The sequence below is a fragment of the Sinohyriopsis cumingii genome, chromosome 1, assembly GCF_028554795.1.
Source record: "Sinohyriopsis cumingii isolate HCF-2022 chromosome 1, ASM2855479v2, whole genome shotgun sequence".
Lineage (NCBI taxonomy): Eukaryota > Metazoa > Mollusca > Bivalvia > Unionida > Unionidae > Sinohyriopsis > Sinohyriopsis cumingii.
This window is the reverse complement of record NC_142961.1, coordinates 174899584-174926972: the sequence shown is the minus strand read 5'-3', so window position 1 is coordinate 174926972 and position 27389 is coordinate 174899584. Positions and strand designations below refer to the sequence as shown.

Below are 27389 nucleotides of genomic sequence, written 5' to 3'. Positions count from 1 at the left end.
CTCGTCGGGGACGTACCGAACAGACGCTCGAACACCAGCACTTCGTTGTCGGGAGTCACGTCTTGCGGGGCACGTCCGATGCTTCGATGGTAAGATTGGTTGTACGCTTGCACCAGGTGCGGTAAGATGTCGATGTACTTCAGAGTGTGGTGATGCGTAAAATATTTCCACATGCGTTCTTTCAAAGTACGTTGAAAACGTTCCACGATGCTGGCTTTGGTTTCGGGATTCTCGGTGGTAAAAAAATGAATGTCACGTTTCTTTAATTCTTTTTGGAAAGCTTGGTTCAGAAATTCGGTGCCTTTGTCCGTTTGCCATCGAAGAGGGTGACGACCGCTTTGTTTCAACACCCGTCGCAGGGCTCGCACTAACTCGCTGCTCGATTTGGAAGTCAAGGGCACGACCCAGGCAAATTTGGAAAAGACGTCGATGACACAAAACAAATATTTGTAGCCACGATTGTAGCTGGCCAAATGAGAGACATCGGCTAAATCGGCTTGCCATTGATGATCGATGCCTTCCACTCGGGTGCGACTTCTGGCAAACTTGCGTCGAATGGGTTTGTGTAAAGTGTAGGTAGCTTGTTCTTGTAACCATCGTTGCACTTGAGGTAAACGGAGACTTTTCAGTCGCGTTTTGGCAGCACGATACAATTTTTGAACTCCTGCGTAACCTGCAGGATGCGAGGGATCGTAGTAAATGCTGGCTAAGACTTTTTCCATTTTTTGTGTTGGTTGGTGTGTTAATAAGACACCCACTCTTGGAGGAGGCTACTCTTTTTCTCTTGGGGTATTTTCTTGGATTGCAATGCTTTGCGTGTGCGGCCAGCAATAGGTGTCGAAGAGGAGAAGGATGTCTGAGCGGGGGATATCGGTTCTTGTTTCACTTCTGTCTTCACTTCTGTCTTCACTTTCTTTTTCTCTTGTGAGGAAGAAGGGGTGGCCATCATCTTTTTAATCCATCCAATTCTGGAGGTAGGTGGTGTTGTTAACTTGCGTACTTTTTCTGGTGGAGTTTGAAACCCTTCTTCTTCTTCTTTTCCTTTTTCTGTCTTGGTCACTGGTACTGGTACTGGTACTGGTGATGGTGCTGGACTTTTCATCAAGGTCTTAAAATCTTTCAGAGTGGGTAGAGCGGTTTCGTCTAAAGCTTTCTCGTGAAAGAGTTGCAGTCGTTGTAAGAGTTGACCGTACTTTTGCGATTTTTCTGTTTCGGACAAATCTTGGCGATCCATCAAGGACTGCAGTTCGTGTTGTAACTGGGACATTTCGCTCAAATTGGGATTGGGAGGTAAATGCGGGGTGCGTTGTTCTTGCCACCGATGGTATTCCATCCATCGTTTGTAAGGCACTAAAGCTAGTTTTCGTCCTTTCATGGGGTTGTCAGGGGTCGATTCTGAGATCTTGGGACTTTCGAAGACCTTTTTATCTTGCTCCCACCAGTCCTCCCAACATGGTTCCCAAGACTCCTTTCAGTATGGGGCCTAACAAGAGAGGCAAAATGCCTCCACGTTGGACCAACATCTTCTTTTTTTGACGAATGGGAATTTTCTTTTGAACCATTTGGCGAAGAACGTGACGATGTTTGCCTAAGCATTGTTTCTGGTGTTTGGACAAAGGGATCGTGCCTTTCAAAACGTTCAAACAACATTCGCACACGGTATCGATGACTTCTTTGGAGGCCGTTTGAATGAGTTTTTTTCGTAGGGGTGGAGAAGCTTTGGACAGGACAGATAACAGGTCCCCATGTTTGGCTAAACGTGGTGGCAGTCCTTTCCTTTTCTTTCCTTGGGGTTTTCTGGAGGGTGACATCTTTGAGTCTTTAGGAGCACCAAAAGAACACTGATACCCTACTTGGTCACAGGTCTTTTTTATACTGGAACGCGTCGCCACTGATTGTCTTTACGGCGTATCAACTTCATGACAGGCATGACACGTCGTGCAGGGGTACGTAACGGACTAAATCGAGTCAGTTCTTGCTTGGACAAATCCAGTAAACTTTGTAACATGTCCGATCTTTCATGGACTTTGATTTTGGGAGAAGGTAATTTGTGAACAGCAGCCACTGCCGCTAAATTGGAAGGTCCTGCCACTGGGGAAGTTCTTTTGGGGGTCATCAACGGAGAAGTTCTTGGTGTGATTAACGTCTCCAAGTACTCTTCAGTTCCTGGTGACATCAACGGAGAAGTGGATAAACGTGAGGCTGTCGGAGACACAGTCACCGCTGTGGCAGGTCGTGGTTTGCGAGTGTAAGGCTGCGTCCTGGCCGCAGTGCCTCTCTTGCGACTAGTTTTCTTCTGTGGACTTTTCTTTTTCTGAGGACTTTTTCTCTGTTTCTTTTTCTGGGGGCTTCTTTTCTTTTTTCGGGGTGGTGTCTGGTAAGAGGAGGGTCCCGCCACTGGAGAAGTTCTTCTCTTTGGGGACCTGGTCTTTTTCTTCTTGAGGCTTCGTTGAACTTTTGTCTTAGGGATAACTTTGGGGGCATTAGGATCCCATCTTAAGAGTGAGCGAATGATGACCCCTCCTAGAGTACCGCTCCCTCCAGGTTTCAAAATGATTTGTTTTTTGGTTTGAGTGTCGATGCGGGGATCGGCCAGTTGGACCAAAGCGACTTTGTTTCGATCGAAAAAGCGTTTGGTTTGATGAGGAATCTGAATGATTCCTTGGAGTAATTGACGTGCCGTCACCGTAAACCATCGTAAGACTTCTTTGAGACTAGCTTCTAAGACACGAGCTCGTGTTTGTGGATCTTTTTCTCGACTGATGCCATACAAGGCACGAATCAATTTGACGGGAAGATGCGACTGAAGGGACGTCATGTTCGCACTGAGTGTGAGACAGACGAAAAAGGGTCTGAGGTTTTTATAGATTTTTTGATGGGGAGTGAAATGAAGTCGAGGACGGAGACGAGTACAGGACAGGCCCTCCGTCTTGGCACCAGTGGTGAAACAAGTGGGTACGAAATCGCAAATCCTCGGGAGTGGTAGGTTTCAAATCGACGAGTAAATAGGCGTGTGGCGTTTGAGTGGCATCGTCGTACGCCTGAGTCAGCCAAGGCGTTCCTAACTGTTTGGCTAAGACTTGCACTTGCGATTTATCTCGAGGGCTTTTAAACAAGACCACGTAATGTGCATTGAGACTGATGTTGCGATGGGCTTTACTTTGTTGAAACAAATTTTGGGTGATGTAAACGACACTGGCATTACGGTGATGCCCTTTGCGCGTGAACCACAATTTAATTTCTTCTTCGTCTTCTCCTAACATGTCGTCGAAAATGACCAAATGGGTTAGACGGGAGTCAGAGACGATGCCGTCGTCTTCTTTAGGAATGCCTTCCACAAACACGATGGAATCGCCTTGACTTTCTCGCAAAAGGCTGTACGCCGATTGCCACTCTTTGTAACACCACACGATCCGTTGAGGTGGCCGATCGATCAAATGATGTTTATGTTCGATCAAACGTTTGACGAATTCGGTTTTGCCTGAACCGCTAGGTCCAGCAATGAGCATGTTAAAGGGATGGCGAAGATACAAAGCCTCCCAACTGGCACGATCTAAGTGTTCGTCGATGACTTTGACAGTAGAGGAAGAGGGAGCAGAGACAGCAGAGGTAGCCATGGTGTGAGAAATGTCACTTGTGACACGAAAAACAAACAAGACAAGAGTTTATATACTTTTTTCAGAACACGTTTATTGAATGTTTCAAATATGAACACGAAAGACAAAAATACATACAACCCAAATAGTGATGTACAGGAATATAAAAGAAAGCAAAGCGATCAAAGTGGAATATAAACAAGTGTCTGTACAACATGTTTTGGGTAACCAAGATGTCCTAGGGACAGTGTGTAATGTTCTTACAGTCTCTACATGAGGTATTGTCACACAAGTGTCCTCCCGGAATGACCTTTCAGGAATGTCCATGACAGTCCTGTCCTGAAGCGAGTGGTTGTTCTCGGTGACGGGTTCTTCTGGCACCGTCACTAACACAGGTTGAAAAGTAACTTTTTTCCTTGAACAACTCTTGTGCATACTGGGCCACTTCTTGGGTCCAAGCCTCAAAACCCCCCTTTTTCCAGTCACGAACATCTGTCCAATGAGGGTGTAAGTCACAAGCTACACACACATCGTCATACACGTCTTGGGTAGCTAAAAGTTGACGAATCTTTTTTTCCTGTTGAGGTCGAGAAGTATCCAGATGAAACCGCAAGGCTTTGAGCAAAAGGAGTTTTTCGTGACCATTTAAGGCCATGGAGGTGGTAAGTACTGATCGTAAAGAGTCCACAAAGAATCGGCTGGTAAACGAAATCCCAGAAAACAAGTCACTAAGACACACACCACTTGTCGTCCCAAATTGAATGGATACAGTTCTTGTAATAATCGATGGTAATGATCCACGGTTTGAATATGGTCATTGAGTTCCTTCCACGGAATCTGTTGGATGACATGTGACATAAACCGTGGCATGGCAGCCTGTTTTTATATTCTCTTTTTTTCGGATGCAATACACGTACTTTCTAGCCAGAGATCTTCGTTCTCCAGTAGGGAATCTAAATCTTGCATACTGTAACCGACACGTCAGAGTTCGATTAGGTGTTTCCTCTTCCGCTAAGCAGATTCCACGTAAAATATGTTGGTAATCCTTTAACTTGTCTTCCTCAATGCGTTGCACTAGGTGAATCTCGAAGTAACCATAATCATGAACATGTCGATCATTAGCGACCTCAAAGTTTTGAACAATGTCTGACCATTGAAAGAATTTCTGACGAATCAGTTCTCTTATACCCTTCAGGTACCAGTGGTTAAAGATCTGGTGACGTATCGGATGCAATTGTTCTTTACGTTTGACTTGTATTTTGACCAGCTCTCGGTAAATGCATTCTCTCAATTCCACAGGCAAGGCACGAATGTTCTCTAGCAAAGTATCCATGAATAGGTCATACTAAATCCTCTTTGGTCTGACACAAGAAATGTACTGTTTGCACAAACATGGTTTTAATTCATTGTCGAATCTAAATCGTTTCACCACTAATCTACACATTACAATTCGTTCAGAAGTTTCCTCTTTCACTAAGTTGACATTGCGTGAAAGATGTTGGTAATTCGTTAACTCTTCCTCTGGAATTCGATGCAGTACGTTTACAATGTAGTAGATAGAATCGTCAATACCAAACCATTCCTTTTTATAACCAGGAGGTCGTTGATCAATGTCTGTCCAATGGAACACTTTCAACTCAATCAGTCCTTGTATAGCCTGAAGGTACCAGTGGTTCAAACACCGGTGACGTAACGGATGCAATTGTTCTTTACGTTTCACTTGTATTTTGACCAGCTCTCGGTAAATGCGTTCTCTCAACTCCACAGGCAAAGCACGAATGTTCTCTTGTAAAGTATTCATGAACAGATTATTATGGTAAGAAGTTACTTCAATGTCTCGGTCCCACTAAAGGTAAGTAATGACAATTCGGTGACCATCGAGCATGTTCAACGTAGGCCGAATCTTGCGGTTCCCAGTGGTGAAGTGACACACCGCAACTGAAGCACTTGACTTTATCTCCTTCGCCCAAGTAGAAAAATCCGGCTCTGGCTAATTCTTCGGGGGTCGGTCCTCCCAGATACTTAGGCCATTTTCCTTTGAACGATTGAAGACGATTTTCAAAGTCGCAGTATTCCGACAAACGCACAGGGAACGAATATTCGTCTTTCACAGGTTCGTTTCGATGAGGATTGAGTGACATGGGCAGGAGTTTGCTCAGGGCTGGATGACATCCGTAGGGGGGTAGACGTGAAGGTGAACATTCCCCTTTAAAACGAAACCCAGTAAAATGTCCAAGAGGACGAGCGGCATCACTTTCCCATCCCACAGGTTTGACACGCACAGCATCGCTTTCCATGATAGGGGTAGGGACACTAAAGTTCCCATGATGCTTTACGGCATCGCTCAGGTCACAACGTACAGCATCGTACACATCGCAAGGCTCACAATCGCACTCGTCTGCAAACTCCGTTACGCAATTACAATGGTAACCACATGGACAATCGCAGTTTCCTTCCGGACATTTTCCGTCGCAATGCCTGGGTCTTATCCATCCAGTATTAGTCACACTAGAGGAAGATACAACTTTTTTACAATCCCCAAACTGGAACGATGTCTCTTTCAAAGTATTCATCTTGTTCGCTCGGTCTTGGTAGTCCCAATGAACTATCGATCTTGCCAAGGGTTCCTTTTTATATACAGACCAATACCGACGTGACCGTACGGTAAGGTAAAGTGATTGGGAAGTCGCACTCGCTTCTGGTATACAATTTGATAGACTTTTTCCAAGGGTCAACTGACGATGTGATGAGTGGGTAAACGTACAATCTTGTTAGGTTGGTGAGTGGTCACTTTAAAGTTTCCATCCTCTCCCGATTGCAAGGCTTCTTTCAATACCCCAAAGTTGACCACTCGACTGGTACGATAATTCAGAGTCAGTCCTTTCACTTTGCATGTCGTGTGCACTTCTCCTTGTTTGTCCCGGTATTCGTAGCCGTAATTTTTGGGACCACCACTGACGAAACTTAGAATCTTGTCGTCGGGATGCTCGTCTGTCCAGGCTCCTAAACGGTCTCCTTCGATGTTAGGGTGATGTTGAATCGGGTGATGGATGTAAATGCAACTGTCCGTGTCAAAGTACAGGACGCGTTCTTCTAACAGTTCTAAAGCTTCGTACAATTTTAAGCGAGCATGGGCTGTCACGTAAGCCGCAATGATGACATTTCCAAAAGGGTCGTCTTGTACAAAGTCCAGATCTTCTTCGTAATTGACCAAGATCAAATTCTCTCGAACGACGTCCACGTGTTTCATGTATTTGGTTTTGTCGTGAATCATCTGGAAGTAGCGGGAAGGTTCTGTCAAATATTCCGTCTTGGGTAAACACGGTCGTTGTGCCATTTTACCCCACAAGCAATTTAACATCACTTTGGCAAACGATCGCCTGCCTTCGTTTTTCTCGATGTGGTCTAAAGTGATGCCTTCTTGTTCGTAGTATTTCTCTTTGAATTTTATTTGGTCTTCGGGAGTGTGACACCAGGACGGATAGCCGCTGGCTTCTTGCTTCAGTTTCAAAAAGGCATCCACGTAGTCTGCGAAAATGCCTTTCTGAGTAGGGTCACCCTTGTGGTATTGTTGTGTCTTGGGAAAGTGGCAAATTTCGTACACTTCTAACAGTTGGTATCCCATGTCCAGAGCTTTGAACAATTCTACGCTGACCCAGGTTCCCGTCAAGGCCCGTTCTTCCTGGTTGTGCTGACAAGGTTGGTCTTGGTTGCACGTTTCGGCACAAGTACGGCACAAGGGAAACATCAGTTTGCCTTGACAATGGTGAGGTAAGACGGGATGGTATAGGTTCGTGGGAGGCAAAACTTTACACTTGATCAAGCCTTCGTATTGTCGAATGTTTTTCAGGTCGATGTGTTCCGTGAACAATTGCGGATGCCCTACAGGAAAGCGACAATATTTGCACACGTAGGGATACAGCGAACACACGTCCAAGTATTTGATTTCTTCTCCTTTCTCTTCGTCGGCTTGGTACAGCAAACAGGTGACATTGGTCCTTCCTTCGTACAAACTATCCCTCGGGTTCAGCGGGTCCATGAACTGGTAACTTTCCACGAGGCATTTAAACTCGGGATCGGTTTTCATACGGTGATCGTACTCGTGTTCCCACATTTCCACCACTTGGTATCCTTCCTGTTCTAACTTTAGGCGCCGCTGACAAGTGTCCTGGTACAAGTCTTCCATGGTTCGTTGCAAAAACTGATTTTTAGTGCCACGGTCAGGGTAACAGACGGGACATCCGTGAAATAAGCAACCGTTAAACTCGTACACGATCTTGGGGTTTTCTAAGTCCCAGCCATCTACCGAATACGTTCCGATGGTCTTTTCGCCCCCTCCGTTGCGGGCATGTTGAATCCACTTGTCTTCCTTGTCGCACAAGTAATGTAACCAACGTAGGGCTTTGACCGAGTATTGACGTTTGACAAAGTGGGTCGTTTGAGGACTGATGACAGCCACGGTGTTTTCAGGCATGAATCGTTGTCGATACACTAAGGAACACGCTTTGGCAATGGTGCAAGCTTCTTTCAAAGGATCAACCCCTCCGTGTTCCATGAACAGTTCTCGAAATTTTCCACAGCAACGCCGTAAAATGTCCACGTCGGAACGACAATACTTTAGCATTTCTTCCTGAAAGTCGAAAGGGTCCGAAGCGTGAGCCTGGTACCAAGCGTAGAAAGCTTCTCGTTGTTCGGTACGCATGTTGTCGGGGTCGTAATAGTGAGCCTCAGGTAAATGGTGTAGAACGGCATGTTGATTGGCTTCCGTATTGAAAAAGTGTGGAAAGTACCCTTTAGCCATTTCTGTCATTCCAAACGTTTTAGGCATTCGACTCAAAGGCATGGCCAAGTAACTCATCGAATCTTTAAACTGTACTTGTCCCACTTGCATGAAAATGATTTTGGCTCCGTTCAAAGTCACTTTAGGACGCTCGGTGCCTTGTTCCGTATAGTACCTCAAAAGAAACTGTCCATCGTATCCGGAAAAATTGTGAGCCATCACCGTGGCATGACGATGACAATCTCCGTAACGTTCGATGTCCTCTTGGCTCCACGTCTTGTCGACGGGGTCTAAGACCCATTGGGCAAAATCGGCTAACGTGTTTGGTCCCCGAAAGATTTTTTCACGCCCTCCGGGAATCTTGCTGCAGTGAGGGCAATGACTGAAGATAGGTTCTTGAATGCACTTCTCGCACGCTCGATGAGCCACGCAGAAATTAGGAATGTGAATGCCAGTCTCTTGCATGCATTCGAAATCGAAAAAGATGAAATTGCCTTTCTTCTTGTGACCGTCCTCTTTCTCAGTTGGGGGTTGGTATTTTTGCACGTAACATTCGTGTTCCAAGTCCACGATGTGGTGACAAATGTGACATTTTTTCTTTCCTGAACATACGTGTGCCTTGGTATTATTGGTACGTATGACTTGTTCACACGTAGAGCACAATCTCAGGAGTTGACAAGCGCATTTTTTCTGTGAACCTTGCGTCTTCAAATGTTGTTGGTAACAGGTAGGGCTGACAAACGTGCGCAGACAAGTCGAACAAGGCACTGGTTCTTCGCTCAGACAGGGTGAAGAGGCCAAACATCCTGTGCATTTCGATCCACAATGCTTGTGTTGCTCTCGATTGTTATAACCATAATCACATTTCTCACAGTAATAACCGTATACTAGGAATCCGGTGATACTGGTAATGGTATCGAAATGGTCATCGTGATGATAAACATGAATGTATTTTCCGTCCTTAAAATCTTGGCCTCGAAACAATAGAGGTCCGCGCATTTCTTGAGGGTGCACTTTCAAGGTGTATCGTGGAGCTAGGACATCTTGCAATTTTTGCATCTCAGGAATGCCACAGGGTGTGTCTTTGGACAGTCCGGCTTGTTGTAACAGGAGTTCTGCTTCGTTTCGTTGTTTGGCTCGGTCGGAACGTTGAATAGTGTTCCAGGTTCTTTTCCATTCTACCGTGTCGTTCTTGTTGGCATAGGTTCGTCCCACCACGATGGCACGGGCTAAATACATCTGGTCATGAGGGTTGTTAATTCGGACGAGACTCGTTTTGGTGTTGCGAAGGTTGTCCACCAATAACATCTTTTTGCGTCCAGTCCCTTGAGGAGGAGAGACGTGGGTCATGTCCAGTGTGGCTTTACCATCGGTGATGTCAAACTGATCATTAGATTGTTGTACGTGTTGAATCTTGTCCATGACTTTGGAAGCAGTCAATTCTGCAGGGGTGCTAAACTCGATCCAAACAGGGGATTTCAAACCGTCGTGTTGTATGGAAAGTCTCAAGCGATCGTCTTCTTTGGGTTGACATTGTCGCTTGAGTGCAGTGAGCAAAGAATCCCACACCTCAGTGATGAACACTTCTGCTTTCTCTAACGGCACTTCAGCCTTGAAATCTTTAAACTTCACCGTGTATTTGTAAGCCGTGGTTCTAAATTTTCTAGAGGAGCGCTTTTCCGTCTCTCGAATGGAATAGTACTTTTCAGGGTTGACTAAGGGTGGTGAACTTGGTTTAGAGGGTTCGGATTCTGGTTCACTCATGTCCTCTTCAAAATCACTGGCATGAATTTGTGCCAAGATTTCAACCCTGGTACGAGGCGATAGATCACGTTTCTGCCTCTTACTTTCTTCTTCTTTCTTCTCGAATGAATGGGATCGTTTCATCTTGAAAGCAAAAAGTCAAATGACTCAAGTTCAAACACCATAAGCTACTTTATAGTCATAGCAGACCAGCGTATATAAAAGGGTGTGTGTCTTGTCCTTTCACTATTCATTTCGCTCTCAAGCCGAGCACAACGATGGAAGAGACTAACCAGATGGAACGTTTCGTCAGAGCTTTGCGAGGGGTCATTAGAAAATTCTCTTCAGACCAGCCTACGGACTACTCTCCTTCCTTTCGAGATAAAAGTCAAGATACTTGCTATATCTGTCAGAAGAAAGGGCATTGGTCTTCAGAGTGTCCAGACCGTCAAAAACGAACAAAAACAGGGACAAAAAAAGACAAAAGTCAAGATACCTGTTATTATTGTCAAGAAAAAGGACATTGGTCTCCAGATTGCCCAAAAAAGAAACAAGAGGAGTCAGAAGAAAAGAAGGATTCTTCAGAAGAAGAGAGGGATTCTTCGGAAGAAGAGAGGGATTCTTCAGAGAAAGAAGAGGAAGAAAAAAGACAATTCTATTTACAAGAGGCAAAGAAACAGGAGAAGAAGAAAAGAAGAAGGGAAGAAAATGAGGAAAAGACGGTGAAGAAATTTAAAAACAGAGAGAGTAAACAAGGAGAAAGAAGAAGTCAATGAACTTTTTATTAAAGTGTTGTGTTGTGAATTGTGAATTGGATTGTAAAAAATGGAGAAAAGAATAAATGAATGATAAAAGGTAAGTGTCTTTGAGTTGTGATTTTAAAATAAGCTACACTCACGCACTCATACACAGACACGTACTATAAGGGCAAAATGGGTGGGGTTTTTTTGAGTTATTGGCAAATTGAAATTGTATTTCTTTTCGAGAAATGTGGGTGGCCCTGAAAAGGGCCTTTTTTCTTCATGGTGAAAGGGTGAGTTTAAGCAATCAACTTTAACTGCCTTATGCCTTTGCCACGGCCAAGGCCTACTTCTGGACTGCGTAATGTTGATGATGATGATAATGATTGGGTTGAAATCACTAAGGGTGGTACGGTAGGCTTAGTCACAGGGTTGACGTGTTTAGCTCGGGAAGGTCGTATTCTCTTCGGTCGTGATAAAGAAGTCTGATACATTTGTTTCAGACTTCTTAACTCCGCTAAAATGTCCAACAGTACCGTGACCGTTTGATTTTCACCCTCTTGTTTCTTTGCTGCTACTTCTTCTTGCTGTTGTTTTTTTCTTACCTCTTCTTCTTGTTGCTGTTGCTGTAGCAGAAAAGCCTGTTCCGCTTCCTTTTTGTCGTTGTATAAATTTCTCCAATTCTTCTTTCTGTCTCTGTCTAAAATTCTCCACTTGCGGTAATGAAGAAGGTAACGAAGGTTCCGGAACAAATTCTTGCGAGGAGAGAAAATCCACAAAATCCCAATTCACCTCTTCTGAAAGTAAGTCCGAGTTCCCTTGGGCAGTCTCCCCTGCTGGTGCACCCCAATGGATCGTTTTCTGAGTTTCCGTCATGTTGAATCACTGTCGCATAGATTGACTGCACACAAGCGCTAGCGAATCTATATAGACTACGTGACGTCACAGACTGCACTCTTCGGATTGGATGCGAGCTGACTGAATTCTGTAACGCGTGTTCGGATTGGTGAATGAACTCAATCCGTTTCAATCCTTCCTGTACCTATAAATAAGCGCCGTTCACTGCATTGATTCACCTATTCTCGGAGTCTCAACATGTGGACAGACGTTGAATCTTCAACCCTTGTGTCAACAATGATGTTCAGGACGGACATGCTCATGTATGTCCGATCCAAGTGGACCGTTGTCCACAGGACCAACAGCAGCCTGTGGATAAGAAGAGTCTATATAGAGAGACAAGGTTGCCTCAAGAGGACTCTGATGTATGGCCCTGCTGTAAGACGAAGTTTGAGGAAAAGAAGATGTCGCAAATGCCCTTTATGTTAAGGGCATATTAACATAAACCAAAGGCCCTTTTCAGGGCCAGCCATATATCTCGAAAAGAGATAGCCTTTCCATTGCCTACCCCTTTTTTAAAAAATTTAAAAAAAAAAATCCCATGTTAAATTCCCCTTGTACGTAGATTGTCCCACGATTTATTCCCATGTTAATTCCCCTTGTACGTAGATAGTCCCACGATTTATTCCCATGTTAAATTCCCCTTGTACGTAGAGTGTCCCACGATTTTTCGCCATGTTAAATTTCCATTGTACGTAGAGTGTCCCAAGGGGTTCTGTAATGCTAATTCCCATTGTACGTAGGGTATCCCCCTTCACTACTCCTAGCAATGTTTAGCATTCTGCGCCACATGGCACTGGCAAATATTTTTAATACTCAGTTATTAACCTATTATGGTGTATTATCGGCCAAAAATGACCGGTTTATGTATATAAAAAAATAATGATGCCAGGTGATGATTTTTTTTTTCTTACTGGGATTCTGCAGTAATTGAATGGCAATCGTGACTCGTCTTCTCTCACCACCTGAAATCCCCCTTCTGATTGTCCCGCCTATTCTGGTGTCGGCAACGTGTTTTAAGCCCATCTCTATGATTACTCGGTTCACCTGGAAAACGTGATTACAATGAACATATTGAAATATTCAGCAGCAGCAGAAACAATTTGTTTTAAAGAGAGGCATAAAAAAACTTTAATCCAAAGAAGCGGAAGCAGTAGCCTCAATGAGGAATCAATTAATGGTGGTGGTGGGAATTCCAATGAGAAATCAATTAATGGTGGTGGTGGAATTCCAATGAGAAATCAATTAATGGTGGTGGTGGGAATTCCATGGAGAAATCAATTAATGGTGGTGGTGGGAATTCCAACGAGAAATCAATTAATGGTGGTGGTGGGAATTCCAACGAGAAATCAATTAATGGTGGTGGTGGGAATTCCAACGAGAAATCGACTCCTCTCCTGCAGCATCGTTGAAACAGACAACTCGCGTGGATCCCTTGAGACATGGTCTCTATACAAACGATAGTAAAGCTCAAAATGAGACCTGTCAGACATTTGGTACAGCGATCGTGATAAAAACTTAGATCGCATAAATGCAGAATTTTTATATCTGCGTTTATGAATTGGACCGACCGTATAAAATATGTACAAGTAATACAGGTATATACTTCTGCACGAAAATCAGACATCAAGTACATAAAAAAGGTTATTGCGCCAATACATTCTATTACCACTAAAGTGCAATATAAATATGTTGAAACTGTATTACTTATGCACAAATACTGATGATAAACTATACGATATAGATAAAGTATTTTTTTAAAGCAAAATAATCAATAACAAAAATTTAAAATTTAGCGACACCTGTCGGTAACATTTAAATTGTAAGGGCCTTAACCAGACTCTCGCTCGTCATCACGCTGCAAATACGTTATTGCTCATGTTTTTCAGAGAAAATCAGACCTTGATTACAGTATTTGGTCATTATTCATCCATTCACTCTGTCTGGGCAACTAATTAATTTTGTATTCTGGTTATTTAATTTTAGCGTAGTGGTTCGCTTGTTCCTCCGAACCGATATTAAAAATGAAAATCACCAAGGTTATACAAAAGCAAAAAACTAAATTATTTCATTCATCAATTTATAATTTTGAACCTTATCTTCAACAGGGGTTTCTGAGCACTGTCATCTTGTTTCAAACCAAACGGAAGTTTATTTACTAACAAGGTTGCCATATTTGTTTGATAGAGTCTATTTTTTCAGACAACATAAGAGATGCAGTTTGTGTTTTTGATGAGCTCAGAATCAGTTTGGGTGTTGCATCTCTTTGAACACATGTATATGTAAGATTTACATGTATTTACTTTATTCATTTTTTTAGAAATATTAAAGCTAGACAAAGGCGATTCATTTTTTTTAAAAAAACTAAAAATTGACCGTTCTAGAAACCGTTATAGGACAGTGAGTAGCCTGTCTAACTGTTTACATCGACAGCTTCTGTTTGATTTGAAACGCACGAGAACAAGATGACAATGCTGGGAACCACAGAGCGACATACCTTGATACTTTCGTTTTTAAAATTGGCGTGGGAGTACAAACAAACTGGAGGGTAAGCGAACACTATACAGCAGAGATACAGCGTGTATTATTTTTTGGGTTTAAGAGATGAGAATTTGTATCAGCTATTTTAATTATCAGTTCTACACTTATCACCTGATGTAGATGTCTAATATATGATGACCTGTATGAGTTGTCTGTTTGGGACATACACGACAATCTTTTGGTGCCATAACAATATATCTGAAGCTTTTATCATTTAAACTTGATTGAATTCTAGCTTCATCTTGCTTTTCTCACATACATTATTTTCGGATCTGATACATGCTTAGTGTTTTAGTGTTGAATTACTTGTAGAAATGACTCGTAGTTGCTTTAAATCCCAATCTCATGTTTTCAGTGTATTTTTACTGACCTTATCTTGCTTGATTTAATTATCCTATATTATGCCACCTTTCTGAATAATATTTGTAAATATGTTCCTTGTAGAATGCGTTCATGTACTTGCAAATTTGTCCTTAAAGTTTAGTCATTTACAGGAACTACGTATTTGTGTCGTGTGTTGCACTTCCGAGTGTAATGAACCATCTCAACCTTTTTATATTTCCTGGATGTAATTTTAAATAGGAAATTTCTTTTTGTACACTTGTACATTTATTTCCTGGATGTAATTTTAAAAAGGAAATTTCTTTTTGTACACTTGTACATTTATTTCCTGGATGTAATTTTAAATAGGAAATTTCTTTTTGTACACTTGTACATTTATTTCCTCTGCATGTACTTTATGGCCATAAATTAGGTTTATCTCTCACTTTCAATTTATAAGATAAAATATATATTTAATTATGACATATAATATTAAAGTTATTTGTCTTTTAAAATTGTCGTAGTTGGTGAATAGCTCCGACAAGGTTAAACATTTCCTGCTTTTGTGATATGAAAATATCGGCTTTAATTTTTTTTTAAATTGTCCATGTCTATTTATTGACCTTTCGTTGAAATGGGTAACATGTATAGTGGTGTGCATGCACTGCGCGTGCTTTATGTGAGCGAGAAAATTATGGACGGCTGATCAAAGCACTGTAGTAACTACTTCTAACACAGCTGATCATATCACTTCTGAACATGTCACTAGTACTGGAAAGTCAAACCGATAGCCTATTTAGGTTGACTTGTGTCTTTATGTCACTAGTACTGGAAGGTAAACCGATAGCCTATTTAGGTTGACTTCTACCTTTATGTCACTAGTACTGGAAGGTCAAATCAATAGCCTATTTAGATTGACTTGTATCTTTATGTCACTAGTACTGCAAGATCAAACCGATAGCATATTTAGGTTGACTTGTATTTTTATCTCACTAGTACTGGAAGGACAAACCGATAGCCTATTTAGGTTGGCTTGTATCTTTGTGTCACTCGTACTGGAAGGTTCAACCGATAGCCTATTTAGGTTGACTTGTATCTTTATCTCACTAGTACTGGAAGGTCAAACCGATAGCCTATTTAGGTTGACTTGTATCTTTATCTCACTAGTACTGGAAGGTCAAACCTAAAGCCTATTTAGGTTGACTTGTATCTTTATGTCACTAGTACTGGAAGGTCAAATCAATAGCCTATTTAGGTTGACTTGTATCTTTATGTCACTAGTACTGGAAGGTCAAACCAATAGTCTATTTAGGTTAACTTGTATCTTTATGTCACTAGTACTGGAAGGTCAAACCAATAGCCTATTTAGGTTGAAAAGTATCTTTATGTCACTAATACTGGAAGGTCAAACTGATGGCCTATTTAGGTTGACTTGTATATTTATGTCACTAGTACTGGAAGGTCAAACCGATAGCCTATTTAGGTTGACTTGTATCTTTTTCTTTGTTTGCTGTTATGTTAAAATACTAATTATGCGCAGAAAAATAACCAAAAATTATCTACCTCTTTTTCCTAATCAAAATTTCGTATATGTTTGACTTGTTCCGCCTAAACATGTCAGAAAATAAGAAACATGTCTTTAATTATTGCTTTTATGGAAGTTGTAAACATACTTATAAGATGACGTATATTAAAGAGCGACAAAGGCAATAAGTACGACGTAGATCACGTACATTTCATGATACAGTCTTAAATCGCCCATAACCAAATGGATGATAAAAGACGGAGGAAGACAGCTGAGTTAAGATTTTGTACATATGGGCATCAAGTACAAGCCTGCAGCTATTGTAAAGTGTTGTAAATACATTTCAAAGGAGTACGTATGCAACTTTTTACTGTTATGCACGACACAGAAAGAAATTATACGTTGAAAGGGCGTGCATTGTATTATATAAAATTAGTTTTCCATTTAATGAACAATACCAGATGAAAGATAGATAGAAAGATAACCATCCAAACATACCCTATTGGCGTATATGTTTTTAATAGATACCATGTGAATTCAGACAAAACAATGCAAGTGATATATGAATTAAAATAAGAATACAAAGCAAACAATCAGTATAAAAATGGGATCTGTCAGACATCGCCTTGTAATGATTTGCATTTTGGTATTTGGTCAATCTCATTTGAAAATTACTTTCCGTAAAGCAAACCTTTGATAACAACATTCACATTAAAAACGCGCGTGTGTGTGTGTGTGTGTGTGTGTGATTTGGATTTTAACATAGCTTCATCAATTTTCCAGTCATATCGCTACGGAGCCTGCAGTGTGGCAGTTTATAGCGTTGTCTAGCACTGGGGCATCATGCCGCAGACATATAACATCATGTCCCAAACAGTCACATTATCCTGACACCAGGCCGACTAGTCCTAACACTAACCACTTAATGCTGAGCGCCAAGCGAGGTATACTAATACCATTTGTAGAAGTCTTTAGTATGACTCCGTCAGAGTTCAAACCCGCGACATCTCGCATCCGAGGCGGATGCTCTAACCAATAGGCCACCGGAGCAGTTTAAAAACATGTAACAAGGAATTGTTCAATTCATAAGATACCACGAGTATCACCACGAGAAAGAATCGGACAACAAACAAAATGCATAAATAACTGGTGAATATACCTTGTCTTCTATATCAAATGCATTCAAGTTGCCAGGCAACCGAAGCCGTGCACTGTAGGTAAGAGTTTCTCTGACGGTCAGGTTTGGAAGGAGTCGGTCTGCTTGCATAACGTAGCTGGTATACTGGTTGATGACGTCAGGGGTGCACTCAATGTTGTTATAGTACACTTTCCCGGTCACTCTACCATTCACACGTCCAGATATAATATCAAGCAATGTCGTTTTTCCGGACCCTGAAGCAAGAAACGCTGATTAATGATATAATACGAAATGTTTACCTCATGTTCAGCCCATTGTCCTACTTGCTGTGAACTTAATGTTTAAGTAAAAGATGGTTCTTAACGCTTTCCAAGGTATTGTTCATGCGAAGTCTGACTTTATTCTTTGAATAACTTTTTTAAATAGCCGCGTGCGTGTGAAAATTACTACTTCATATTTGCTTTTTCCTCACTTTCATTTTAATTTCAAGGACACTTTTCTCAAGGATGAAAGCTAATTATTTTTGGAATCATTGTTTACTGAGATACGTTGGATGATGTGGGCGAAGTAGTCACGTTAAGCCGTTGTATAACTTTTTTAAATGAAATTCTTTCTCAGAAATACTCGTATTTCAGTACATCTTCACCTCTCTATCCCCCACCTATCCCACTCCAATCCCCGATTATCTGGTCGATATGTTAGGGCTAAAGAGAAATAGTACTGCATTTGCAATGTTTCTGCGCACGGAGGTACGAAGCTGGGACGGGAAGCAAGAAGCGGGGGAAAAGTGAGAATGTTAAAAACACAAAGAATACTTAGTAGTCACACAGGAAATGCTTGTTTCAGTTAGAAAACATGTGCACGTGCATTCATTGTTCAAACGAATAAGTGCGAATAGTAATGGTTGCTATTACCACTCATAGCATCTTTCTCTACAGGACAATTCATGCATTGCTAAAACTAATTTGGCAGATCGCTTCGATGTCAAAGATCACACATTGTCAATGTTCAGTTTAGTGTAAACATATTATATCTCCAAAAAGTGACAAAGGCATAGGAAACAAGTTCGGAAGAATTACAAATCGGGAAAAAATAATAGTATATCATTATTGAAAAGATATCATACAGGATGTCTATAAATGCAGATCTCGACCGTTCTTAGATTTTACCCGCCAATAGTATTTTTTACTGGTGTAGAATATTTACCACAGTGAAAGTAATGGCGGGGGTTGGGGGATTGGTGGGGGCAGGCAACTCCAACGTATGCTGATATAGATCATTTTCAGATACTACTTTTAGCTGTCCAAACCTATCCCATAGCCGCATCCGGTACGATCATGCGCATGTGACGCAGGGCAATTCGAGTGACCTACACTTCTTACATGAATAGCACATTTGTCATTATAGATTGCCGCAGATAGTTGTAAACAATAATATGCCAGCACAGAAGTATAAGAGTTGAAATGTACGTTTTCATCAAGTATTTTAAACAATAAATGAGTATCTATTGCTTCATGTTACTGCATCGTGACTCTCATCTAAACTCCGCCCCCCCCCCCCCTTATGACTGCATGGTAATGAATAATCCGAAAATAAACAAGTAAACTTGTCTAATTAGCAGCAAACAATGAACACCAAAGGCGGCACATCACATATTAAGCAGATTGCTTAAAGGTTTGCCATTTAGTTTATAACTTAAATGGGTATGAATGGGAATCCCAAAACTGCTTAATATACATTGGATTGGCTAAGGAATTTACTCTCTCTCTCTCTCTCTCTCTCTCTCACTGCAAAACGACGAAAGCTAACTCAGGTCGGGCAACTGAAGCTCAAATGCAGTATTAATAGTGTTCATTATCGCAATATTTCAGACGTTACTGACAAACAAGCACACAAATTTTCTTGTATATTCGTCAGTAACATTACGAAATGTCACTGAATGATACAGTAAGGGGTCTCCAGTAAGTTTGTTCGCTTACAAGTGCTTAAAGACCCCCTCCACCATATATACATCAAGGTAATAACAATCAAGATGCGAATTTATAAAATATGCTTCAAGAGTAGTATGGGCGTCAAAGAGGTTTAACCGCCTTCATGGGTTCTTCAACATTATTTTCAAGTGACTAGTTCAATGAAAGATTTTTCATATTTTATAAATATAAAAGTTCCATTCTCTGCAACAAATGAACCGATACAATGCAAAATCATAAATTACTTTACATCCATTAGTTGGGGTTTGTCATCAAGCGTCTTTCTGAATTCTTCAAAACTGTTCTTTTCCATCCATTTAACAGTAGATATAAAACGCCTTGTATCCGTTTCTGTGTTCAAATGAGTTTTGAAATCCTGTATGTTTCTTCTAATTCTGATTAAATGTATCGGTTCCTTTTTCTACTTCAGCTCTAAATGCGTCTGTTTCAGGTGTAAACATTTGTTTTGTAGCAGCAAAATCTCTTCTCAGCCGTTTTCAACCTTTTGCTTAATCAGTGAATAATTCGTTGTACAACACTGGTATTATTTATTAGTTTCTTGACCTGTATATTCTTTGCAATCTGTTAAAACTTGTTCGCTTCTCTCTCTCTCTCTCTCTCTCTCTCTGTGACTTCTATTCCAGCAGTAAGATCCTATGCAAGACCGGTTAAATCTGATCATTAGAATTTTTTTCATCAAAGTCAGTTATAGATAAATATTAGGCCATTCTGAGAGAACTTAAAATACTTTTACTGAAACTATTTATATCTGGCGTACATCTACATTTTTATTGATATTTCCGTTAAATCGTTCTTTTTAAATTGCAATAAAGCCTTAGTGTCAGCAATTATCGTATCTTGCAGTTTTATTACAGCACAGTTAGCTAAGATTTTCTTATTTTACCATCTGCATCCGGTTTTTGTAAAGGGTCTCTTAAATTTACATTCCAGTGGTTATTTGCGTTTAAGTCTTTGATCACTGAATGACGTTTGCCTCCTTGTAGAAGTGATATAAACCCAAAATCAAACAGACTCATTTAATGTATTCTATATATTTAAAGGGTTGTATTTATGTACTTGAGTTATCTGTATTACGTTATCCACATTGTATTGTATGTACTTGAGTTATCTGTATTCTGTTACCCACATTGTAATCTTCGTTTTCTCCTCATTGTGTACGTTTTCCAAGCTCTTTACATGCTCAGTTCAAGTGGATTTTTCTTCTTTGTGAAGTTACATTTTCAGTTTGCAGTTTAATCTAAGAAATTCATTAACTCTCTCTCTCTCTCTCTCTCTCTCTCTCTCTCCACCATTTTACAATGAAATAACAAGTTAAGTAAATTGCAAATTATTAAACACCAGCTTCAAATACTCTTGTTTGAACTTTACATCGTCTTAAGAACATGGTAGCTAATTCACTAATGACATTGATGAACCAGCTTCAAATACTCTTGTTTGAACTTTACATCGTCTTAAGAACATGGTAGCTAATTCACTAATGACATTGATGAAAGGAGAAAGTAGCATAAATTTCATTAGAGCAATTTATTAAAAGACAAATGTTAACTGAATAGAGACTAAGACACGCGCAAAATGCAACATTAAAAGAGTCATGTCAGAATTAAACGATAACATCTTTTGTAAGCCTTGTTGCACGGTATATTTTAAAAATTGGAGACAAAATAATAAGAGCTATTTTACGAACTAGAGTCAAAAGAATAGATATGTAAATAAACATATCAACCAAAGGCACCCGAAGGGCGAAAAACACCAAATATCCCACTGAGTTATAATTTAAAATGCGATGAGACAAAAAGTCAAATCTGATACGACGATGACCATATTTTACAGATCAATAATTAGAATGTACTAAACATAACTTACGCATAGACGGAACACAATATCAATTATTTACGCGGTAATTTAAAATTCAAAATGGACCAATGCATTACAAAGAGATGTAGCCAAAGACCTATTACAGGTTCCGAAAAAAGGTAAAGCAAATAAGATCCTTGCACAAAACTCTTGGGCTCCGAAGAGTGAAATTGACTCTTTCAAATTTTTAGGTAGGAAACTATAAGGAAATAGATTTAAACCATCAAATGTTAAAGCTAAAGGTTTACAGCAACCCTCAGGTACTACTACTGTTCATGACAGCCAATACACACTTCTGGAGCACATACACCATCCAAGTAATTTATGCAAATGAACCATTTAATTAGGAAGAAAGAATCACATGGATTTTATTAAGTAATTACCACGCTATCAATGACATCAGACATTTAAAAGTACAACAAACAGATAGAATAGATTTACAGAACAATCAGAACACAAAAAAACAACCAAAAGCAAAAACAAAAATAAATGCAACTAAGAAGGCTAAATTGTGAGAACAGTTTTAAAACAAAAGTAAAAGCTTCATGACTGATTGGCGGGTTTGGGGCCCAGTGCGAGGAATCTAAAATGGAATTGGCAGAACTCGACAGTTCATATATGAAAAGAGTTATATTTTCTTGTATTCATTAGATTTGTTATTTGTGGTTGTTGGTTTTTTATATATGCATAGTGGTTGTTAAATTTAAAAAATTCTCGTGGCAGAGTATTTGTTTTTAAAAACGAAAATAAGATTATTGTTGGCTGAGTCAAGGATATAACTTGCACTGTAAGCATAAAACGTGGGTGAATGAACTATTAGGGCAGGAAAGGAGTAAGAATGGGGGTAATACCAGACGCACACATGGTTAATATTATAACGGGAAAAACGACCCCATCGAGATTTAGCTCAGGCCTTTCAAATATAAAGAAATGGTAGAAAATGAATGCATTCTTAGCAGACTGTAAAACTAAATAAATTTGTCATCGGTAACGTTATAATGGCGTACAAAAATGATGCCTATAGGAATTATAGTTAATCAAAAGAGGGCCCATGTGGATCGCCACAGAGCCTTTGATAATGACGTAACCGTCAACGCTGATGAAATGTCAATAACAACATCATTTTTTGAAATAATGTCAGTAAGTCACTTTCTGTAACTATTGTATATGTGTCTTGTGTTTTTTTTCAGCCAGCAATGTATGATGAGAGTTATTCTCTCGTTGCCGTAAAAAAAAGTTTCGTAAGTGACCAAACTGTGTGAGCTGGTCTTGTATAAGAAAAACAAAACGGCGTTCCAATGATTTCTGTAAGCACAAAATGACTTGTTTAGGCTGTGATAATCAAATGTCAGAACTTCATAATAAAACATGTTCAGCAACATTGTAGTAACTGATCGACATTATGAACGCATTAATTTTACTGTCACAAGTAGGGACAGATCGATAATTAATTACAATATGCAGACTAATCATGGTGATGTTTTCTCCTCAGGAAATGACTACTAATTACAATTCACCAGGTCACCATTATTCTAATACATGGATAAATGTACGATGAAAATATGAACCACCCCCAACCAACATCCCAAAACCCCTACAAAAACAAAACCACTTCATATCAAAACTATGGTGGTGACTTCGGGAGTCTGATGAAATAATTGTCTGTAATTGATCCGACAAATTGATACTGTTTAGTGCCTGTGAAAAAAAAAACAGTTGCTAAATTATCACCACAATTGTCCTTCTCAGGGACCAACCATTTAATTTTCTGGTCGGTTGGCCTGGGATTTTTTTCTGGCGCTTAAACCAACGTCATCTAAATAATTTTAAAACGAATTGCAGAGAAAAACTAATCTTTCCATAATATTAGTTGAATCTTTTGAAAAGTATCTTCAGGTAAAAGATAAAAAAAATCCCGAAAAGTAATTGTTCACCCTCAAGAGTTAAAACTTCCGCCTTATATGTTCATATGCAAATGCGAGAGTAAGATAAGGGATAGATTTATTGACGACGTTATTTTTGTACTCAGACTACATAAATGATTAACTATGGTCCCAGAAAGATAATGGACGGATCAATACTTTTGTAATTTGCAAACAGCGTACAAGATCCTTCAGTTCCGTCAGTACACGGTTTGGCATAACTATGTTATCACATTTTGTAATCGTAGTTTAAAATTATACCGGTTTGCTCATAAAGAAAGTGCACAGAACGGCGAATTGCATGGACTCAGATGTGCGAACGATTTCCCGTGAGCAGCAATATGGACCATGGTCTACTGGCGCATTATTCAATTCAGCTATTTCCTGAAAACTACGAAAATACGGTCAGCTCGCCTAATCGACGAAGAATAAAATCACGACCAAAAAGAAGCGGCTCTTTTGTATGCAAAATATTTTGTTATTTTTAATAAAGAAAATGACTGTTTAATAATAATAATAATAATAACAATAATAATAATGATACGAAAGTTTACAACGGCGAGTGAACCTGTTACCAATCTGTTCAGAATGGACTAGCCCCTGTCAGTGGAGGAAAAGTGGAACAATTACAAAAATAAAACGAACAATCAACGCAAAATCCAGAAGAATTACACAAATACATACAATGTGTGAATGAAAATTATCAAAACATAGAAATTATGATATAAACACGTAAACGTGATTAAAATAGAAGACACTAGCTGGCAATTTCAAAATACCCAACATGCAATGGTGGAAAACAAAATAAGAAGGATATATATTTATTCAACTACCTACCACACACACACGCGTGTGCGTGCAGAGAGAAACTGGTAACTGCGTTGTTAAGACAGGTATATGATTACAAGATAATGACATATTAGGAATGCTATGAAGTCAGTCCATGTCGGTATTTCGATCGATGTTGTGTATAAAACCAGACACTAACTTCGGTAGGATCGATTAGCAGCTATTTGTATACGCCATATTCTTAAAATTATCGTTGCTTAAAATCTCTTTTGACCAAGACTTTCCACATTTTCAGTTTAAAACAACAATAAAAACAGAATATTTGTCTCCAGTTTGAATGAAAGTAAATAACCCAATAAGACTAAATTAAATTAATGATAATATTCATTAATGTTCCATGCATCGGTTTTACTTCAGACTGATCCAAGATTTTCCACAAAATTATTATATTTCTCTACCACTTAAATGCTTAATTTTAAGGTTTGCAAACATACCTGTTTGATTGATGTTGATACATATAACAATATAATTGAAATATAAATTAATGAAAAATCAGACGAAAATATTTTAAAATATTAGAACAATTACAATTTGATGCTGTTGGTCGTCATAAATAATAACCAGTGAATTTATTACAAACAGGAGAAAATGAGTGTAAAAATGACAAAAAATGTATTTAGAGAACGTTAATATTGATTATTTCAGCATTAATAGGTTTACCATCCAACTGAGATATCGTATGATAAAGATAACCGCCAACCGAACTAAAATAATAATAATAATAATAATAATAATATGAATAATATTAACAACTACTACAATAATAATAATAACAAGAAGAAGAAGAAGAAGTGTGTGTGTGTGTGTGTGTGTGTGTGATTTGGACTTTTAACGTAGCTTTAACAATTTTTCAGTCATATCGCTACGATGTCTGCAGTGTGACAGTTTATAGTGATGTCTAGCACTGAGGCATCATGCCGCAGACATGTAGCATGATGTCCCACCTAGTCACATTATCCTGACACCAGGGCGACTAGTCCTAACATTAACCTTCTAATGCTGAGCGCCAAGCGAGGAAGCTGTAAGTACCATTTTTGTGAGTCTTTGGTATGACTCGACCGGGGATCGAACCCACCACCTCCCGCATTCGAGGCGGGCGCTCTAACCACCAGGCCACCGGAGCGGTAAGAAGAAGATCTCGATTGAGTCAATGACCCTTGTGCATCGATGCAGACAATATGGCAACCAATACATATATTTGTATTATGCTGTAAAGTTACGCAACTTTTACACAAGATTATTATATTAACTTAAACAACATTGTCAACATGAGATTTATTCGTTTTTTTTTTTTTATTGTACTGGCCTTTTTAGTCGAGTGATGAGTTGAGGATGCGATAGCGTTCACACAATATGCCTTGCAGGTAAAGCGTATTACCACTGATCTGAGTGGCAATAATTTGGCGAATCCAAAGCAAATGTAAGCCATCAAGTGTGTTAAACAAGCGCTGACGACATTTTCTCACGCTGTATTAAAACTACACAAGAATGGTCAAGATTTTGTATGGCGCTCAATTCGTCTTAACTCACTAATGAAACAAGAATCCCTTGAAGTTCCTGGCACTCTACTGGTTGAAATGAATTTCCAGGAATTCAAGATACGATCAATTCTTCCTTTTAACTGCCGAGTTTTGAAACCATCTTTTACATTCTTTCTTGATAACAAGATTTTCAAATTAGCTGTTGCAGTGGACATACTGTAAGCCAACTTCCCACCACTTTCCTTTAGGACCAACGAGGCATCCCATGAAGTCTTCTGGTGGAACCCCCATTTTGATATGACTTTCCGTTTGGGAGGAGCAACGATAACAATATTTTCAAGATGGATGACCTGGTGGTCATATTCGATACAAGACTGGTTCCATTTCTACACGGTATCCACTAGACATCATAAGAAGTCTTCTGGTGAAAGTATAATGTCGATATCACCAACCATCTAGAAGAAGTAGTGACAAGATTTTCGAGATGGCCACTGTCTGATCGGCACCATTTTCCTCCTTGCCCAACTAGACATTATAAGAGAGTGTTCAGTGAAGACGCCATGTTTATATGATCATTCATTCAGGAGAAAAAGTAATAATAAGATGTTCAAGATGACCACTGTATTATTTTGTCTGAATGGCATCATTAGGACCAACTAATATCATAGTAAAAAAAACAAACATTGTGATACAGACATCCAGGAGTAGTAATTGACCACTATTGTGGACATACTGGACATAAGATCTACACCATTGTCATGTTTTCATTTTGGATCAACTATACATCACAAGAAGACTCCTGGTGAAAACACCATGTCAATATTACTTTTCCTTCAGGAGAATTAGCAATGAAAAGATTTTCAAAATGGCAACTGTGGCATCCATACTGGATATTAAATCAGCACCATTTTCGTTTAAGACCAAACAGACACGATGATGAAAACCCATAGAAATATTACATTTCGTCCAGGAGAAGTAGCGACAACAAACTTTTCAAGATGGTCATTGTGGCATTATATCAGTACCATTTTCATTTACGACTGACTAGTCATCATAAGAAGTCTTTTACCGAAAACTCCATGTTGATATGACCATACATTCAGGAGGAATGGCAATACAATATTTCAAGATGGCCACTTTCGCGGCTATATTGGACATCCGAGCGGCACCAATTTTATTTTTTACCAATTGGAGCATGGGATGAAAATGTGCGCAAAGTTTCATCGCAATCCTCCATGTAGTTTAGGAGGATTAGCGATAATAAAAGACGGGCGGACGACGAACAACACACCACCCCATAAGATCTTCTGGTCTATGGCCATTAGAGCTAAACCTCGCTCAAAAATTCTAAAGTTGATCGCTGACTGAAAACTGACGCCCATTTGAAACACTTTTCATGATGATATAGAAAGCCCCGACATTTGGAACCTATTACATCAATTAAAAGCTGCTCAGCAGACGACAATGGTGTCTGTCTGCTAAGTGTATAAAATAAAATCAAAAGCAGATGGCGACATAGTTTTATATTCGTTATGTAAAACAATTTTTAAAGAAGTTGGTTTGTTGCGAAAGTTTCAAAAATTAGCTGTAAATGGTTCCTGCACGACTTTGATTCAGAGCCCCATTTTTAACAAAAACTGAGACGAAAAAAAAATGATGATAATAATTACCAGAGTTTCCTAGAATAGCTGTTAGTTGTCCCGCCTTAGCATGAAGACACACGTCGCGAACAACGATCTTGTGCCTGATTGATCGAAAGCAAGCTCCCCGCCACCACGGCCCCACCCACTCCTTGACGACATAAGAAACGTTTAGAACGCTGAGAGTTGTTGTAGTAGGTTCATCATCATCGTCGAAATCTCCAAAGGAGCATCTACCGAGGACGTAGTTAACGGGAACGTCAAATATAGTGGTTGTGTCCATTCCTCTCTCTCGACGTGTCTGAAATGATTTGTAAGAAAATATCCCTAAATAAATTAGGAAATGTGCTTGTGTACTATGCGCCCAAAAA

The 27389-nt window shown here is 39.8% G+C and overlaps 1 protein-coding gene across 5 annotated transcripts in view; it reads right to left on the bottom strand.

The window, feature by feature from the left end:
- Window positions 1-27389, bottom strand: part of LOC149808416 (ATP-binding cassette sub-family G member 5-like) — a 66215-nt gene that overhangs the window by 24809 nt on the left and 14017 nt on the right. For all 5 annotated transcript variants that reach the window (XM_089976933.1, XM_089976924.1, XM_089976940.1 and 2 more), the window contains 3 exons: window positions 27049-27319; window positions 17303-17535; window positions 12671-12803 (listed from right to left, as the gene is read on the bottom strand). In XM_089976933.1, coding sequence (XP_089833059.1) covers window positions 12671-12803; window positions 17303-17535; window positions 27049-27301 — 619 coding nt within the window. In that variant the 5' untranslated portion in view covers window positions 27302-27319. The remainder of the gene's footprint in view (window positions 1-12670; window positions 12804-17302; window positions 17536-27048; window positions 27320-27389) is intronic.